General features: G+C 50.4%; 7 protein-coding genes across 7 annotated transcripts; 3 read left to right on the forward strand and 4 right to left on the reverse strand.

The window, feature by feature from the left end:
* Positions 1–567: 567 nt before the first annotated feature.
* Asppvi_010283 (putative vacuolar morphogenesis protein AvaB) lies at positions 568–3797 on the forward strand (the record flags this gene model as incomplete). Its single annotated transcript, XM_043306129.1, has 3 exons — positions 568–3082; positions 3142–3250; positions 3308–3797. The coding sequence occupies 3 exons, from the start codon at positions 568–570 to the stop codon at positions 3795–3797; spliced, it is 3114 nt and encodes a 1037-aa protein (XP_043162064.1).
* Positions 3798–4223: 426 nt separating this feature from the next.
* Asppvi_010284 (uncharacterized protein) lies at positions 4224–4544 on the reverse strand (the record flags this gene model as incomplete). The annotated part of the gene is made up of 1 exon (XM_043306130.1): positions 4224–4544. The coding sequence occupies one exon, from the start codon at positions 4542–4544 to the stop codon at positions 4224–4226; it is 321 nt and encodes a 106-aa protein (XP_043162065.1).
* A 406-nt stretch (positions 4545–4950) lies between these two features.
* On the forward strand, positions 4951–7452 carry Asppvi_010285 (uncharacterized protein; the record flags this gene model as incomplete). Its single annotated transcript, XM_043306131.1, has 1 exon — positions 4951–7452. One exon carries the CDS (start codon positions 4951–4953, stop codon positions 7450–7452), a length of 2502 nt encoding a protein of 833 aa, XP_043162066.1.
* Positions 7453–7821: 369 nt separating this feature from the next.
* On the reverse strand, positions 7822–8635 carry Asppvi_010286 (uncharacterized protein; the record flags this gene model as incomplete). Its single annotated transcript, XM_043306132.1, has 3 exons — positions 7822–8007; positions 8088–8438; positions 8489–8635. 3 exons carry the CDS (start codon positions 8633–8635, stop codon positions 7822–7824), a joined length of 684 nt encoding a protein of 227 aa, XP_043162067.1.
* A 2410-nt stretch (positions 8636–11045) lies between these two features.
* On the forward strand, positions 11046–14213 carry Asppvi_010287 (ATP-binding protein; the record flags this gene model as incomplete). Its single annotated transcript, XM_043306133.1, has 3 exons — positions 11046–12036; positions 12103–14003; positions 14055–14213. 3 exons carry the CDS (start codon positions 11046–11048, stop codon positions 14211–14213), a joined length of 3051 nt encoding a protein of 1016 aa, XP_043162068.1.
* A 645-nt stretch (positions 14214–14858) lies between these two features.
* Positions 14859–16150, reverse strand: Asppvi_010288 (malate dehydrogenase; the record flags this gene model as incomplete). The annotated part of the gene is made up of 5 exons (XM_043306134.1): positions 14859–15452; positions 15505–15599; positions 15655–15804; positions 15884–16001; positions 16085–16150. The coding sequence occupies 5 exons, from the start codon at positions 16148–16150 to the stop codon at positions 14859–14861; spliced, it is 1023 nt and encodes a 340-aa protein (XP_043162069.1).
* Positions 16151–17107: 957 nt separating this feature from the next.
* Asppvi_010289 (golgi SNAP receptor complex member 2 family protein) lies at positions 17108–18108 on the reverse strand (the record flags this gene model as incomplete). The annotated part of the gene is made up of 4 exons (XM_043306135.1): positions 17108–17557; positions 17636–17817; positions 17928–18027; positions 18106–18108. 4 exons carry the CDS (start codon positions 18106–18108, stop codon positions 17108–17110), a joined length of 735 nt encoding a protein of 244 aa, XP_043162070.1.
* Positions 18109–18700: the final 592 nt, after the last annotated feature.

The following is an 18700-nucleotide window of genomic DNA, read 5'->3' on the forward strand; positions in this document are numbered from 1 at the left end:
GGGCGGCACGATATGATTGAGTGCCCCCGCCTTGCGCTGTTTCAATTGTTCTCTCCTCAATGCATAGCTCCCTGCCCGTCGTCCTGTGACTCCTGTCTAGTCCATTGGTCGCCGACAACAACCGGGGAGTTCTTCAGATATCCAGAAGCACTTGAAGCGCAAGGTGCTTTCCTGTCACATATAGGTCTCATCTATTTTAGAACTGTATATCGCTGAATGCACAAGGATAATGACTGTAGATCCCCAATTCCTTAATCAATGCCAGTGCTCAAGGTACCTTATGACGTCTTCAGATGAAGTGCAGGCAGAAACGCTCATCAGTAGCGATATGATTGGCTGAGGTAAAAGACGGTGAGAGCCAGCTCTGTCACATGAGAGGGCGGGAAACAAGCGTCGCTACGGGGGACATGGTGTTCCCAGCGAATTCAGGTAGCTCCAAACCACAGACGCCATGGCCAGAGCAGCATTTTAGCTGCGCTCAACCCCTCATTTCTTCTAATTAGACATGAATTTGGACTGTGCTCTCAGTGGTGAAGAGGCCCGATCAGAGGAGCTCGCCGCCGAGCCATGTTATCCGCTTTCACGGCTCGGCCGCTCGTCGAGCTCAAACAACGCGACAAATCGAAAATTGAGTCGGTCCTTGCTTATGGGGACCGCCTTCTGGTAGGACTGAACAATGGCAGCTTGCGGATATACAGGGTCAACGAGGTCTCCAATGGCAGGCAAGCGGAGGATGATCATCATGCCGAGGGTGAAGGGGGTGGAAGTACGATGAATAACGGGGACAGCAGGCCTGCGACCATGAGCTCCGTCACGAACCCAAAGCCTAAACAGAGCGAGCTACTTCGGGAGTTGGAAAAATTTTCCAGGCATAAAGTTGAACAGTTGGTGTTGATCAAGGAGGCCAAGCTTCTCATCTCGCTTTCCGGTGGATACGTATCGATTCACGACTTACAGACCTACGAGTTCCAAGAGCAGCTTACGAGGACCAAAGGCGCGACCACTTTTGCTGTAACTTCGAACATAGTTCACGACCCGGAGACTGGCGTCCCGTCGATTGTATCGCGCCTTGCCGTGGCGGTTAAGAGAAAGATCCTGCTGTGGACATGGCGCGATATGGAGTTGGAGAACGACACGGCGGAAATGAGCCTGGCTAGTGGGATAAAAACGCTCACGTGGGTCTCTGGGACAAAGCTCGTCGCTGGGCTGAGCTCGAATTTCGTCATGGTGGATATTGAGAACACAGATGTCACAGATCTGGTCGGACCGGGGAGCATTGGTGGACTACCCGGACAGGAAACAGGGCGTCTGGCTGGTGTTGGCGTCGCTAGCATGAGCTATATTGGGATTGGCGGAACTGCTCCGAAACCGCTGGCTACACGCCTAAGCGAAGGGCAAGTATTACTGGCGAAGGATATCAACACTCAATTTATTGATATCGAGGGCAATTCGTTGGGAAGAAGGCAGATTCCATGGAGCCATGCCCCTTCCGACATTGGGTACTCGTATCCTTTTCTGCTGGCACTGCATGACTCTGCGAAGGGAGTGCTGGAGGTTCGAAATCCTGAAACCCTGAGCTTACTCCAATCGATACCATTACCATCAGCGAGTCTCCTGCACATCCCTCAACCCTCAATCAGTTTAGCTCACGCTGGCAAAGGGTTCCTGGTTGCTAGTGATCGAATCATCTGGAGAATGGAGGCTTTGAGTTACGACACTCAAATTGACACTCTCGTGGAAAAGGGATATTTGGATGAGGCGATCAGCCTCGCTAATATGCTTGAGGATGCACTTCTCACGGACAAATATGGTCGTCTACGCTCCATCAAACTTGAAAAGGCGCAGACGTTATTCTCCCTCCGAAAATACCTCGAGTCTATGGAGCTCTTCACAGAGATCTCAGCTCCTCCCGAAACCGTCATTCGACTTTACCCGCGACTTATAGCGGGCGATCTCTCGTCCATTCCGGACGAGCAAGAGGGATCGGAGACCGGTACGACGGATAGTCAGCCAAGGCCCGAACAGGAGCAGAAGCAAGACACAGTCCCTGCTACGTCGGATGATGCTGCGCTTGCCAGAACGCTCGCAAATACACCCTCAGTGAGGTCCCTCCTTCGAACGAAGACAGATGATGCCAGCGATGCAGGCAGCATCCGCAGCAAGCTCATGGAAGATTCTCGGGGCGACAAACGCCTTGAAGGAAAAGACCTCAAGCTTGCTGTTCGTGAACTCCAAGCTTACCTGGCGGATGTTCGCCGGCGATTCCAGCGGTTCCTGAACCCGGATGGTTCTCTCAAGACGGACCCTACAGCTGATACAGTGAAAGATGAATTTACTGAATCCGTCGTGAAGTTGCTTGAATTGGACAAAGATCAAGGCGAAGATGACTTTGGTGACAGGCTTCGAGCCAAAGCTAAACTCGTCGACACAACGCTCTTCCGGGTTTATATGTATGCGACGCCGTCTCTTGCTGGCTCCCTCTTTCGTATCGCCAATTTTTGTGATCCTGACGTGGTTATTGAAAAGTTGGAGGAAAGTGGCCGCCAAAACGACCTCATTGACTTCCTCTACGGGAAAAAGATGCATCGTCAAGCTCTGGAGCTCTTGAAAAAGTTTGGCCAAGCCGAAATGGACGGAGAGACTGCGTCCCAACTTCAGGGTCCGAAAAGAACTGTTGGCTATCTGCAGAATTTGTCTCCCGAACATATTGATTTGATACTAGAATTTGCCGAGTGGCCGATGCGTGAAGACCCTGACCTGGGCATGGAAATTTTCCTTGCGGATACTGAGAACGCGGAAACATTGCCTCGTCATCGAGTACTAGGTTTTCTGAAAGCGATTGATGTCCGTCTGGCTGTTCGGTATCTTGAGCATGTCATTGGAGAATTGAATGACATGACTCCGGATCTCCATCAGAGCCTCCTGAGCCTTTATCTGGATCGCTTGGAGGAACAAAAGAACAAAGAATGGGAGTTCGCCAGTGAAGAAGACAGGACTGATTGGCGGAACAAGCTGCTGGACATGCTAAGGACAAGCTCTCAGTACTCGCCGGCGAAGATTCTTGACCGTCTGAACCGAGATGGTAAGTACAGGGCCGCCAGTCGTTGGGGGTGCATACGTTGGTCTGACTTATCTTTACAGATCCCGAGTTTTTCGAGGCAAGAGCGATCGTTTTCAGTAAGATGGGACAACACAGACAAGCGCTAGAGATATATGTGTTCAAACTGGAAGACTATGCCAAAGCAGAAGAGTCAGTCCTTACTACTTAATGAGCCCAGCAAGGCCACTGCTAAGATCTCGTCCGCAGGTACTGCAATCACCTTCACAAGACTGAAGACGCCACGAGCACAGAGACGACGGCTATACAAAATATAGCCCTTCCGGATTTTGAGGGAGAAAAGCCTTCCATATACCTAACACTTTTATCTCTTTACTTGTCTCCGCCGCATGGATACAAACCACGATATGGACCCGCGCTAGAGGTGCTCGCAAAACATGGATCCCGCCTTCCTCCAAACTCGGCTCTTGAACTAATCCCGGAAACACTGCCAGTCAAGGAACTTGAATTCTATTTCAAAGGTCGTATGCGAGCGGCAACTTCTATACTCAATGAGTCCAGAATTGTGGCCAACCTGCAAAAGTCGCAGAGTATCAAGACACAAGCGCAGCTATTGGTCGGCGAAGGTGGCGACGGGAAGGCGTCCAGGTCGAGGCATGTCACGATCACAGAAGAAAGGATCTGTGGGATCTGCCATAAGCGACTTGGTGGGAGTGTGATCAACGTATTCCCAGAGTAAGTCTCTCAGTCCATCAAGCATTGTGGTGGCTTCCCATCCGTCTTCCACAAACTCTCACTGACTTTCGAAGCAATACTGTTGTCCATCTTGGCTGTGCCAATCGCAAAGCTTCCCTCTCTCCCTAATTCTTTTCTACTGTATACTCGAGAGTTGATGTTGTTTTCCCACATCTAACTCCTTTTTCTCTGGTTCTTCCCTTCTGGTGTCTCAATTCAGTGCGAAGCGTGGAAATGTGAATAATATGGCGGGAGCTTCAGGCAATGTGATACCCCAGGATAGCATGAATGTCCAAGGATTCGATTGAATTTGAATGATCGGCGGCGTCGTGGTTCGGTCTCGTCGTGTAGCAGAACGGAAGATTGGCTCCGGCGAAGAGATCCATTCCTGATTTCTCGGACCAATGTACTGTTATATGCAAGAAAAGCTTTAAGTATCCTCCTCGACCACCTCCTCACCGTAGTTCTCCTCTTCCTTGGCTTCTTTCGCAGACAACTGACGTCCTTGTGCTTCCGCTTCCTTCTTATCTTCTTCCATTCGTTCCGTTAAAAAGACATTGATTTCTTCTTGCAACTTCGGTACCAGACTTCTGAGTTCGGAAAGATAAGCCACCTTAACTTTCGTGTTTTCGGCTGAGGGATTGGAGGAAGCGATGGGGGAGGAAAGCTGATATTCGAATGTGCGTGTCGACGGCTGAGGAGATTGGTAGACAGCGCGGAGGACTTGCTGAGAAGAATTGGTGGAGGCCATGATGATGATAGCGCAAAGCAAATAGGAGTTTTCTTTCTTGATGTGTGTTTCGAAAAAAAGAACGTTGGTGGAGACAATGTTCAATTCAACAAGAACCTTGGACTGTGAGGTTGCAAAATGGAGGAAATTCAAAAGAAAGTGAGTTGCTGGGCGGGCGGGGCCAAGATGAGAAAGGCGGCGTTGTTTCAAGTGCAGCTCAGGCCCAGTCGACGTTGAGATCGACGATGATAGGCATTGTCCCTCATTTCTTGGTGCTGATCTGGACCAGGTACCTACGTATGTCGAGGACTAGAAAGATCGGGAATGAAAACTACCTCGAAAAGGGATCATGGGGGCAAATTTGTGATGCCTAAACTGCTTACTGACTAAACACAACTCGTCTTGTCTCATTCCGGACACGTCCTCTATGATGTTACGCTCTCCAATCCCACCTGAGCGCACCTCCTCCCGATCCCCAGCTCCACCGCGCCCATCCTTTGACGACGAACTAGAACGACCTGGCTCCTCTGGGAGTGATGCCTCTTCAGTTGCATCCAATGTGACCACTGTGTCTGCAATTCAGAGTTCCCTCAACGACTTTGGTGCTGCGCCAGGCACTTCGTCTCCCCGGATACCCCGGACTTCGTGCACTAACGGCAGTGGCACAACAGACGACAACTCCAGGCGCCCGTCCGCCTCATCCTTGATGCCCCAGAATGAGATGACCAGCAGGAAGACTTCCGGTCGCGTCGTCGCGCCCGATCTGTCGAGGCATCGGCCACGACACCACTCGCAAGGCTTCTTCGAGCCATCCCTCCCGACAGCGTCCCTATCAGATGTCACACTTTCCGCATCAAGAATCGCAGCGCAGACTGCGATGCAGCAGCAGTCCTCCGCTGTGCAACACCCGCCGAAACGATTGCCAACCAACATTCAGGGTCTCGATGACGGAGCGAAGGCCCGAAGGGGTGGAAGCATCTCGCCACCTCCACCTCCACCACAACCAGTGCTGGCAGCCCCTGGCTCCGGAGCTACCTCAGGGCAATCATATCAAAATGGGATTGTTGGCGGAAATGCCCTTGCAGCTACAACAGCTGCCAACGTGGTGTTTCCACGGGGACCTGCGCTTCAACCTGGGATGTCTGGCGATCAGGCGCAGCCAGAGCGTGAGCAGAAGCAGAAGGGTGATAAGCCCAAGATGAAGTTGTTTTCGAAGCCGAAGCATATTGGAATCAGTCGCGACAAGGATTCTTACGGGAAAGATAAAGGTATGCCATCACCAAGCAAGATGGGCTTTCCGGGTTCGAGTGGGTTATCACGCATCGTCAGCGGCTCGACAGATACGCTGCCCTCAAACAACTCGTCGATGTATAGCTTATCGAATGCATCCGTGAGTACGGTAGTGCCAGCGGACAGGCAGACACCCAGCGAGAAGGATAAGGACAAGGACAAGGACAAAGCCCACAAGCATCATTTCCTGTCAAGGCAGAAACTCAAACTGAAGGACAGGGACGATCATTACAACCTTCCTCTGTCTTCAGCGTCTAGCAATTCCAAACCGTCTGATCCCAACGCACCACAGTCTCTTTATTCTTTTACGCCAGCGTCTCCTAACGCAGGGTCAACTACATTCAGCAAAACTGTTGGCGGGTTGGACCTCTTGCACGGTGGTCGGGCGCTTCGAGAAAAGAAGAAAGAGGAGAAGCTGAGGGAGGAAATAGAGCAAGACTTGGTGGTTAGTGGCGTTACGCCAGCTGTCTTTTCGGGGCCGTCGTCCCTTGGAAACTCGGCAGGAATCTTGCCCGAAGCTGCCCTTCGGGAGACTTTGTCGGGGTTCGGACTCCACAATATGACTCCGGATGATGCCTGGGATTTCCTGAAGGCGAAGCTGTTGGTTATATTTGATGGTGAGGACGTTCGTATAGCAATTGAGGACCTGAACAAGTTGGTCCTTATCCACATTCAACGCTGCGTGCAGAAGCGCACGCCAACCGCCATTGTCGACGATTTACGAGAGTTACTTGAGACAGGATGTGCCTCGTTAAATCATACGCTGAACGGAGTGCCTGACGAGAAACTGGTCCCTCATTTGGTGCAGATCTGGCTACTGGTCTTTGGCACCATTCTTCCATTTATACAGGCTGTATTTTTGCCTCTCGATCTAGAGTTTCGAGGCGCTGGTTCAGTGATGAATCTACGGGAAGCAAAGGATTTCTGGAACTCCGTACCGACTGGCAAGGACTTTGAAAATGAGCTCGAAGTTCGACATCTGGTCCTGGTGGCTTTCCGTGACATGGTCATTCTAAAACGCTATGAAGGCTTAAAAGCTACATTTTCTCGCTTGAGTCTTGATAGCATCAATGTGGGCTCGTCAGCTCTCAGCATTACAACAAAGAGCAGTAACAATAGCGGCCGACCTGCCACTGCCGCCTCTCTCGATGCTGGCTTTGGCAGCTACAATTCTCAATCGTCTACACTCCTCAATGCGGCGGGCAGTTACTCCTCAGACTCGATGAGCAATCGCAGCCGTGCTGCATCAAACACCTCGTCCAACCCAGACCAACTTATTTTCCAGTCCTTCTCATCTCCAAATCAACGCGCGACTGTCATTCACAGGGCCTCACACACGGCAGATACTTCCCAACTCATCACTGAGACTGTCGGGCGGATGCTACAATGCCTCAGTGTGCTGGCCAGTGTGCAGACACGTGATGAAGCGCAAGAGAAGATTGAAACTCTGAGCAAAGCACTGAAACACAACTGGCTCGGACGTGGACGGACAGGGCGGGACCGACGCGGGTTTGTCGGAGCGAAGATTCGACCCAGCATAACGACACGCACGAATAGTGATGAATCTACGAATGATCCAAGGAATAGCGATCTAGGCTGGCAAATGCATGACGGGCGCCAGCAAGTGAGTGTCCTGTAAGATTGTGGAGGCGCGTTAAACTTTTGCAGCTCATTTTCTTACTTGTGATTGGCCTGGCTACCTTGATCTTTTTTGTCTTTCTCTGGCATAAAATAGATGCTTCTTGGTTGGATGATTTAATGCCGGGGTATCTGGTGTATATKGTGTCACATTGAGCTGGGCCTCGAACTACCATGATGAATTTTATCTGCCTGTCCTTTTGATTCTCGTCTCTGGTTACCGAGATCCACAAAATTCCAAGTTCAACTCCATTCTCTGTACCTGTACGCCCATTACCACCTTTGGACCTCCCTCGGCCGAATTAACTGAAAAGAAAAAGCGCGCTTCGCAACTTGTTTAATCTTGCTTTCCATACACGAGAGCGATTTCTCAGTCCTCAGTCTCAGCTGCAGCTGCAGCTTGAGCCCTCTTGTTCAGCTCTTTGAACTTCTTCTGGATCGCATTCGCAGGGTAATTGCTCCCTCCATCGGCAGCAACACCCTCGGCGATCTTATGCCATTTCTCCTGCTCGAACTTCTCCTCGACTTCTTTCTTCACCTTGAGAATCCTGGCTTCCTAAAGGCAGACAAGCACATCCTCATTCAGTCTCTACCCACAGGGCACAAAATCAAGCTCAAGCTGGATAGGTCACTTACATCTTCTGCACTGATGGAGACGAAGTTCGCCTTCATGGCCGTGTAGCGCTTCCGCAGCGTGCTCCCTTCAACCTTGATACTGGTCATTCTCGTCCAGACGTTGGTGATCTCAGACCAGCTACGGCCTTCCTCGTCTCTCATCCGCAGAACCATCCTGTCGGCCAACCCGGCTGATTCCAAAGAGGTCGGAATAGGACCCAAGGTTTTCTTGGGCGAAGTCTTTCCCTTCTTGGTTGGGGTCTCGGTGCTGTCCGCGTCTGCGTCTGCGTCGCCGTCTGCGCCGTCTGCGGCCTTCTTCCGGCCTCGCTTGCGAGGTGTCGCGGTTGCTGGGGCCGAGGTTGGCTGTTGTTCCTGTGTGGTGTTAGGCTGCTGCATCTTTAGAAGGGGACTGTGCTGCTTACCTCTGCGGCTCCGGGAACCACGTTGTTCGACTTGTCGTTCTCTGCCTTGATCTCAGCGACGTCCATTTCGGTGTTGATGGGAGTGAAGGAAGAAAGTGCGAGGACCGGTCCCGTCGGGTCAATGTGGAAGGACGTGTCGAGGTTCATTCTTTGAAGGATTGTTTTGCTATCAGTAGAGGGGTCTCAACCGGAGACCTAGACTGTGGAGGGTAGGTGTGTGGACTGAGAAGTGAAAATGAGATGGATGTGAAGAGAAGAACAGGGTGGAGGATAGGGAATTTATGTGAGTTTCAGGGCTGTAGGAGTATAACACTGGCCTCTCTATGTCTATGTTGACTTCATTCACTGGACCAAGTGAAACTCTGGCAAGTGTGAGAGAATTCTGTGTTAATCAATCAACCTAAATGCTGGATTTATCTGTGTGCAATGTGTTTCCACGAATTTGTTCTCAATGAGCCTTGTGGTTCAATGAGCCATACTGTCTAGACAGCATAGCAGATACCATATACAGAATCACTTAAAAGGTCATATTTCAGGACTAAGATCATTCCCCAATTTGGCAACTTTGAGGCTTCTTTTCCACATTGTGTACACTGGCGGTCTTACCAGGCTCTAGATCAACAGGTGGTCGGCAGCCAAGAAACATCTTATGAAGAAGCAATCTTCACTGCCGCTCAGACTCCCAGTTTGTCAACATATTGTTGGGTATTAGTGTACGTTGACTCTCGGTAAAAGGCATCTCATACCAGTTGACTATGTACCCTAAGTGATTCGCGACTCAAGGCCTGTTTTGCCTATCTATATGGCTCTAATTACTTGCTTCCTGCAAGTTATTTAGAACACAAATCCTCTCTCGTCTCGTTCGTTGAAACCGCCATAACACAGCTATCACATTCTGTGACCTTACAGCAAGCGGGAAATGCGTCAAGTAGTCTACGGATAATTTGGCGATTGTACAGTTGAATAATCCTGGTCGAATTTCAATATGCCCGTCGGGGATTCCTTGTTTCCATTCGGTGACGATCATCTAGTTCAAAGTGAGGCTGCAGCTTTGACATCGGGAAAGGTTCCATAATATGATTGCGATGGTCCAAACTCATCATTTATATTTTGATCATCTGTCCCCACTCGTCCATTGGTAAATAAGAAGGTAGGAGCGAAATCACAGACCACCTATTCTTCTTGGTACTGCAGCACAAAAATCTGCGGCAATGCACTACGTACGGGGCGAGGATGGGTCTACCCTAAGTGAGCAAAAGTACAATCACGAGGGCCCAATCCCACTACCAGCTCTGGCCTACTCGTGCAGCCTACTTACTGTACATGGGATGACAGTCTGGGTGGAATCCACTTGTAGTCTTGGTTTCATTGTGGACTAGCTTCTTGCATGGTCTTTTCCTTGACTCAACTCCCAAGAATCAAGACCCACAAAATCGAGGCCTTGTGTAACCCAAGGATCGACAGGTGCAGATGGTCTAGTTCTTTGCCTCGTTGTCCGTTGCTGTTCTCTCCCACGCTACCGGGATAATGGATACCGTTGGGTCACTTAGAGCCAATGGGAAAAAGTCGGTGACGACTGATGAGGCATGTCTTCGAAGCGCGTTGATATGGTGCGAGGGAGAGGCGATTAGGCAGGTAGACAGGCAGCAAGCGCTTCGTTTCTTGACAGTGCCACTGTATTGAAAGTCATTTGGTCAGCGAGCTTGATTACGGGTCCACGAGACTGACTTGTTGGAGGCCTGTCCACTGAGAATGAGTCCGTAAGATTTCGCTCTGACTCTCCCTTGGAATCGGGACAAATCAAGTGCATTTGTTCTGCAATGATTCCGTGGGGCTGAAGAAAGGTGAAGTTGACAACTGGTCCATTTCTGTAGGCCTCGCAGTGAGTCAGTGACAGGGCCAGGATCAGCCTAGGGGAAAGGCTGCAGCCCCAGGCCACTACCTAGGCTCACCAGGCACCCACTCCCAGTCATCGCCAACGGTTCAGGTACAAAGTAGATACCTAGAGAGGTACCTGATATTCATTTCACCTCGCCTTTCCTTTGGCTTCTTTTTCAGATGATCGTCCGGTCATCTGCTGTCTGAACATTGTCTCTAGAGCTCTTTGTGTCGACTGTATCTTTTCCTTTATTTACTTTCTTTCACTCATCATCCAGCTCCAAGTCCGGTTCAGCCTTGTCTTGAAGCTGCTTTGTCACTCCCAACTCACACTTCAGGATAGCTTCGTCTAGCTAGCCTATATCAACCCGTCCTGAAGCCGTAAGGACCACTCATTCTCACCGCCACAAAGTTGAAAAGCTCCTTTCTGTCCTGTCAGCCAATCTTTAAGAGCCCAAGGACGCAAGGCGCTCCGTGTTCTAAGGGCATTCGTCTTGATTTCCTGGCGCAACGTCACGGATACATTCTTTTCTTCAAAGTATTTGTAGGTCACTGTTCCCTTCTGGATCACTACCTTCTTGATTCTTTACTTTCAGTTTGAAGCTCTTCCCTTTTCTTCTTCGATCGTGCTGATCGTGCTACAAAGGCAGATAGCAACTGCTTTACGATTTAATCTATAATGTCAACTGACCCCAGTGTTGTCCCTAGCTCCACAAGCTCCCCGTCATTGATCTCAGTGCCCGACACCCCGACCGATCCAAGCTCCGGCCCGCTCACCCACTCTACCACGCCGCCGTCCGAAGATCCACTGCGGAACCCGCCCCAAATTAAAGAGGCCCAAGCTAAGCAGTCCGCTACAATGGCCGGTCCCAACGCCAACAGCAATGCTGGATTGGATACCAAGCATGAGGTAGAGCCTTCCATCGACAATAATGGAGTCAAGACAGAGGCAAAGCCATCTGTATCTGTAACGGAAAATGCTACTGTCAAAATCGCATGCAAGAAACATTCAGGGAAAGAGTCGGACGCCGCCGGTCGAAAACGTGACTCGAAGAAAAAGAGCCATAAATCGATCACAACGCCCGACGAGGATACGACCTCGGAGTCAACTTCGTCCTCTGGCAGCTACAGTGTCAGCGATTCTGGCTCGGGGGATGACGAGACGTCGTCCAGCTCATGTGAATCAGAGACATCTCGAAAGAACCGAAGAAACCGGTCAAAGAACAAAGCCAAGAAAGTCCTTAAGGGTAACCGGAAGAGGAAGTCTCGGTCCCGCCAGCAAGTAGCTTCGGAAACAGACTCTACCAGCGATGATAATGACGAAGACGACGACCCCCTGGATGAGAAAACGCTGAGGAGGCTTTTGACTAGGCTCCAGGCGAAGAGATCGGCAAAGAAGCTTCGATCCAAGGGAGATTCCTCCGAAGATCAACCGGAAGAAGGTGTTGAGGCCAATGCGGAAGAATTGGCTTTGCTACTGGCAAAAGAAATGGCGGCTCTGAGTCTCAAACTTGGCGACGGACGCAAACTAGGCGATGGACGCTGGGGCAGAGCTCGCGGAAAGAGACACGCGGCCGACGGCCTGACAGATGGCCAAAATCGCCACGTGCAGAAGTCTAAGCACAAACTGAAAGCTGCTTCCAAAATGGCTTTCAAGCGGGTTGATCAATGTGAGTGATCGTAATTCGTCCCTCGTGTGAGGGGCGACATGTGCTGACATTTTTTTTCCCTTTGAGTGTGGGATAATACGATTCATAATTACAAGCTCACCGAGACTGTTGATGATATCGGTGCGAACGAGTGGGATCAGTATATTTTTACGGTTCGGCGCAAGTTTGACTGGGAGAACAAGTACATGGAAACTGTCGTCGATATCAAGAGCAAACACTTGCGGGACGCTCTGGCTAAGGTCATGGACGGTGTCAAGGGCGTGAGCTTGGTACAGGAAACTGCCGTTGTCGATCCAAATATGCTATTCCTGTACCTTGAGGAGACCCGGGCATACATGAAGGAGCTGAAGCAGCAGGCCAAGAAAGAAACGAAGAAAAAGGCCAGGAAGCTGGCGAATCTCAAAGCAGCGCAACTCAAGGTGCTCATCAAGTATCTGGACACTGACTACGCAGACACGAAAAAGACTCTGTATCCTTTGCTGGAAGCGAACATGATCACCTTCGACCTGCTGTGGGCACTATACAAGCCGAACACCATCGCCTATACATCGACTTACGGCAACCAGGACGAGCCACGTGCCTTCAAGATTGAATACGCCACCAAAGAATCCTCTTTCATGAAAGGTCAATGGTACAGCATTGAAGGTCGCTACTTGGAGTACGACGGCAAGTCGTTTGGCATGGGAACAATGGCCGCTGATGTGGAATTCTTCAAGGGCGTTCGCAAAATCACGAGCCTCGGTTGCTATCCACTCAAGTACCACAGGGAGGCTGAAGAGGTCAAGGCCAAGCTGATCGAGCGCGGCAAGAAATTTGTGGCGCTTGGGGGTATGAATTACCGCTTCCACAAGGGAATGGCCTTCTACAAGAAAAAGCGGACAGTCATCAAAGTCAATATCAATGGCCGAGTCATGATTGACCCCGCGATCCATCGTCGCATCAACCCCAACTATCCAATCAGTACTGTTCGTCCCAAGGACCCTGATATTCTAGATGCATCAGATGACGATGCGAGCGATGACGGATGCAAATGCGGGATGTCTGATTCGGATGTCGATCAGCAACAACACGAGAGTCGAGATTCTGATAACCCCAAAATTGTGTACAAGGTCGTGCAAGACAAAGACGGCAGACCTCGTGTCGTGGAAGTGGAGGTCGATGAGAATGGGAATGTGATCCAAAAAGAGAAGATGGACGAAGTGCAGGACCCCTCTGACCGTGAGTTCACTGAAGAGGAATTGCTCATTGCAAGTCCTGTCGTCCTGGGTTTTGCCTTCAGTGAGAAGTTGTGGCTGGAGTTCAGCATCTCTGGAATCAGCGACATCGACTGGAACGAGGACGCGTTTGACTCTCTTGTCCTTCCGGACAATCAAAAGTCGATCGTAAAGGCCCTTGTGGAGTCGCACACTTTCCGCGCCGCGCAGAATATCGACGATGTCATTCAGGGCAAGGGCAAAGGACTTGTCGCAGTGCTCCATGGACCACCCGGCACAGGCAAGACGCTGACTGCCGAAGGTATCGCCGAGTTGCTAAAACGGCCTCTGTACATGGTCAGCGCCGGAGAACTCGGAACAGACTCAAGGACTCTGGAAGCGGAACTCAACAAGATTTTGGATATCGCGCACTCATGGGGCGCAGTCCTTCTGCTGGATGAGGCCGACATTTTCCTTGAGAAGCGCACAATCCAGGACATCCACCGCAACGCACTTGTGAGCATCTTCCTCCGGCTCCTTGAATACTTCCAAGGCATTCTCTTCTTGACCACCAACCGCGTGGAAACCTTTGATGACGCGTTCCAATCTCGAATCCATGTCGCACTGCGATACGGAGACCTTACCACCAAAGCAAAGAGGAGCGTCTGGAAGATGTTCCTGGAAAAGGTCCAGGCGAAAGAGGGCGTGCAGACTGCAATATTCACGGACAAGGACTTTGATGCGCTGGCACGCCACAATCTGAATGGACGCCAGGTAAGTAATCTTCTCCAAGCACATATCCACTGTTGCTAACACTCTTTCTAGATTAAGAACTCTGTCCGCACGGCTCAAGCGCTTGCAGTTAACGAACAGACTCCCTTGTCGATGGAACACATCAAACGTGTCCTTGAAGTCGCTGAGACTTTCGACCATGACCTTCGCGGCGGGACAGGCTACATGGACGCCATGCGAAGCTATACGTAACGCGACAATTCGCTTCGAATTCACTACGCTGATGAATTTCCCTCTCTAATTTCCCTCTCTACTTGCTTCTCTATTTGCTTCTCCGCGATACTGTCGTTTAGGAATACCCTTGCTTTTGCTCCAGAGACAGTTGCTGATCATTTCGGTTTGATTTTATCTAGCTCAAGCGCCGTTTGATCATTCTCGCTTTTGTGTTTGTTTTTCTGCTGTGCAGTTTATGATACGGCCGAGATCGGCGAATGATACGTAAAGTTATTCGCCCAAGGAAGGAAATATTCCTGATACTGAGAAAAGCTAGCGAGACTTGAAGGCGAATTTTTCTAGGCCATTTGTCTTGCTCAGGGATACTATATGTCAAATGGATACGAGCGAAGAACGAATTCAGGAACAAATTGAAACTTTCATTTATAGGAAATACATGCCATCTGCTTTTCCCATTAAGTTCTCGCCAGTCATCAAATCCTCGTCAAGGGAAGAGAAATGCTTCAAACTCTGCAGCCGCATTCATCCGGTATCAAAGTCGATGCGGGATGCGAAGCATATAGAAAAGGCGGGAATAATAGGCTAATGACAAAGTACACAAGTGACTGTTATACAGGGGAGAACGTAGCTGCAGAATAATTCACACTTAATTGAGAAAGACATTTAAGGGTTCTGAGCGACGAAGTCACGTCCCTTCTGAATGTTCTTCTTGAGATCAGTGAGAGCAGCCTGGATGAGCTTCTCTTCGTAAGCGTTGACCTTGCCAACCTCAAGGATCTTCTCAACACCGTTGGGGCCGAGCTCGACACGGGAGGCGAAGAAGTCAACACCCTGGTCCTTGTAGAGAGGGCTCTCAACGAAGGTGGGCTCGATGACACCCTTCTCGCCCTGAGCAGCCTTCAGCAGGGACTCGGCGAAGCGAGCACCGGCCATGGCCATGGAGAGGGTAGCGGAACCAGCACCGTCCTTGGCCTTGACGACCTCATCACCACCGAACTGGATGCGGTTGACGAGCGCATCGCGGGTCTCGCCCTCAATATCGGGGTGGTTGGACTGGGAGAGCAGGGGAACGATGGTGACACCGGAGTGGCCACCGACAACGGGGACGGCCTCGTTGGCGGGGTCGGTCTTCTTAATCTGGGAGATGAAGCGGGAGGCACGGACGACATCGAGGGTGGTGACACCGAAGAGACGCTTGGGGTTGTAGACACCCTTGGACTTGAACACCTCAGCGACAATGGGGACGGTAGAGTTAACCTGCCGTGACATTAGTGCTGCTGATCTAGATATGATTGCTTTGGATACGTACGGGGTTGGAGATGACCAAGATGTTGGCCTCGGGGGAAGCCTCAGCAGCAGCCTTGGCAAGGTCACGGACAATAGAGGCGTTGGTGTTGAAGAGGTCTGCCAATGGCTGCGTCAGTAATTGTGCTCGCATAGAAAAGGCAAATCAACATACCGTCACGGGTCATGCCGGGCTTGCGAGGAACACCGGCAGGGATGAGGACGATCTCAGAGCCCTTGAGAGCATCGCGGAGGCCAGAGGGAGTAGGGTCGTAGCCACTGACGGTGCTGTTGGTGTTGATGTGGCTCAGATCAGCAGCAACACCTGTCAAAAAGATCGTCGAGTCAGTATACTCGAATATTGGAAGTTTGGCAATGCAAGTTTCGGATGTCCGGAGACGTACCAGGGCCACCGCGGATATCATAGAGAGCAAGCTCAGAAACACGGGGGTTGAGCTTGAGCAGGAGAGAGAGAGGCTGGCCAATGCCACCGGCGGCACCGAGGACAGCGACCTTGGAGGCCTAAAAATGAAAATGGACATGGTTAGCACATTGGCAAAGCTCCGAAGTACCGAGCCGAGAGATGGAAGCACCGGTATACATACCTGGCTGGCAGAGGCAGAGAAGGCCCGCTTCTGGAGGAGGTTGAAGGACTGACGAGCGGCGAACATTTTGTCTATGATCCGAAGACGAAAATTGATCTAACCTCGAAAGAAAATGAATTGAGTAGAGAGAAGGATGGAGATGATCTGGATGGGAAAGAGAGGGAAGAAAGAAAAGGAAGGAGGAAGAGGTGACGGTTGCCGGTGAGAAGGATTTGGGGCGGCTAATTCGCTCCGTTTCCGATCATCCCCACAGCGTGTTGCGGAACTTCTTCGTGCGTCACATGGAGATTCAACTAAATGCCTTGAATTATCTGGGGAACAGTTGTTGCTCTCTGTGATAGCTGTCTCTATACGATAAAAGGACCTCTGTGGCAGATACGGTTTTTGCTAACTTATTGTTGCCCTCTCATTGACTAACCTCAACCTGATCGTCTGTTTACTTGGTCTGTTGTGTGGGCTATTTATCCGTTCTCTGCAGAACCTAAACAGCTGACCAAATCTACTGGTACCGGTTTCCCTCAAACAAGTCCTGTGTGATCAATTGCAGGCAACCATGATTGATTATCCATTCAAACGACTTACTAGATACCTCAGTCTCTCCTCCGGTAGCATAGCACCAGGAGGAAAGAATTACCTGTCTAAGGTCAGAAAGCCGAGACCAGTCACATTGCAATGCGAACTGGAGATTGGCCCGCCATCAGCGGTCTGGAGGAACTCAACTGCATGCTCCCTTACGCTCTTCCCATCCCTTCGTACCCTACTAGTTAGTGCAATCGCAGTTCTATTGCGCGTCCTCTGTGCGGAAGAAAATGCTTAATATCCCTTGTACGTCATTCTTGACGGTGAACTGACTCCAGATAAACTCAAGAACTTGAGATCAGCTGCGCGCAAACCGACAAATATAAATGGGAAGCAAACAATATCAAGGAAGACCAGAACGCCTGCGCTTTCAAAGCCACCCGAAGCAAAAATGCATGACGCAGGAGAAACAGTCCCAAAAATGAGTATATAGACACAAAAAATTCACCTCAGAAAGTGTATTACCAACCAGCAAAAGAGGAAGAAAACGAGAACACCACCCCAAAATATCCACTTGTCCTGCTTTGCTCTTCGTTCGACCCTTCGAATCGTGTCTCCACTCACCCCCAAGGTATTCGCAACACTGTATAGCCGGCGCTGCGTGCCTTTCAGCACCTCGCGTTGTTGCCCAAGGTCTGCCAGAACAGCGCGGCCTCGATCAAGAAATTCATCAAGTTGCGAGTTCGTGTTGGCAAAGAAGGATTGCTCTCGGAGCGCATGCGTCTCCCTGTTGTAATCCGCCGGTGATGCTCCAAAGCTGAGACCTGAGCGGGATGATGAAGGGTTTGCGAAAGGCGAAGATTGCGGGAGGGACGGTTGCGCGTACGGGTTCTCGGGAGTCGCAGCGTGGTGTGGTCGTCGGCCCAGCAGCTCGTTGCGATTTGTCACGGATTGCTATCCACCAGTGCACAATAGTTAGCGATTGCTAGGACTCATGTACAAAGAGGAGGTGCTCGACTAGGAAGCGCTTACAGCTTCTTCCCGCTCCTTTCGGAGTTGATCAAAGTGTGTCCTGTAATCCGCAAGCTCAGCGCGAAAGTTCTTGACTCTTTCAAACGCCTTTTCTTGCTTCTCAGGTATCAGTTCCTTCTTGGACAAGGCGGAGTAGTCATCGATAGTCCGTGATAGCGACGCCAAGGAAGCTGCAATCTGGCCTAATTACCCGCGCATTAGCAACCCACATAGAATAATAAAGGAAACCCTCAGCGTTGAACTTTAGCCGTGTACCGGATCTGGCGTGGGAGCGCGTGTCCTCGAGCCGTACCTTGTAAAGCTGCAGATGTTGTTGCGGGGGACTGAGAGAATGTGTCCAGATCGCGGCGGATAGCAGAAGACTGCTTGAGTGCTGAATTGAAAAGGGAGTTCTATCATCAAGTAGGGAAGTCATATGTCAGTCATCAAACAATGCGCTTCGATTAATGGCCATGGTGGGATTCACACACCATATTTGCTTTTGCAGGAGCTACCGAAGAGAGCTGTTTGTTTGTGTATGGTTTCACGGGTAGAACAGGGTATGTTCCATATGATCGGGCAAAACGACGCAATGCTCTCCAGACGTACGTTCGAAATTAAAGTCAACAGGAGCCGTTAATCGGTGTCGACAAAGAAGTTATAGCTCAAGGTACCCGCCCAGCGATAATCGTGGAAGGCCAAGGCCACATGTTCTTACGGCGGATGCGAATTTGACGCCGTTGACCGCCTCTGACATATGAGCTGCCACTACTTGAAAGGTGGGCACTTGATCACTAGTCACCATCTACACCTTGCAACTATCAGGCAATGTCAATTCTCGCTTATAATGCAATGGGGATTTTCACAGTGGCTTTATTACTATACCACTTCTATCCACTTTGTTGCTGAATGTGCCAAACCCATTAGAAACAGCTAAAGGATATACATCAGGTGTGACTTCAACTTGAGAGATGAGTGGGTTGAATATCTTCGAATAAGTTACAACATGACAAGAAAAGAATCACCAACTCCATTTCCCCTGGAATTCATGTAAAACCGCTTGGTTCACCCAATCATAACTCCAAA

The sequence above is a fragment of the Aspergillus pseudoviridinutans genome (assembly GCF_018340605.1).
Source record: "Aspergillus pseudoviridinutans IFM 55266 DNA, scaffold_8, whole genome shotgun sequence".
Classification (NCBI taxonomy): Eukaryota; Fungi; Ascomycota; class Eurotiomycetes; order Eurotiales; family Aspergillaceae; genus Aspergillus; species Aspergillus pseudoviridinutans.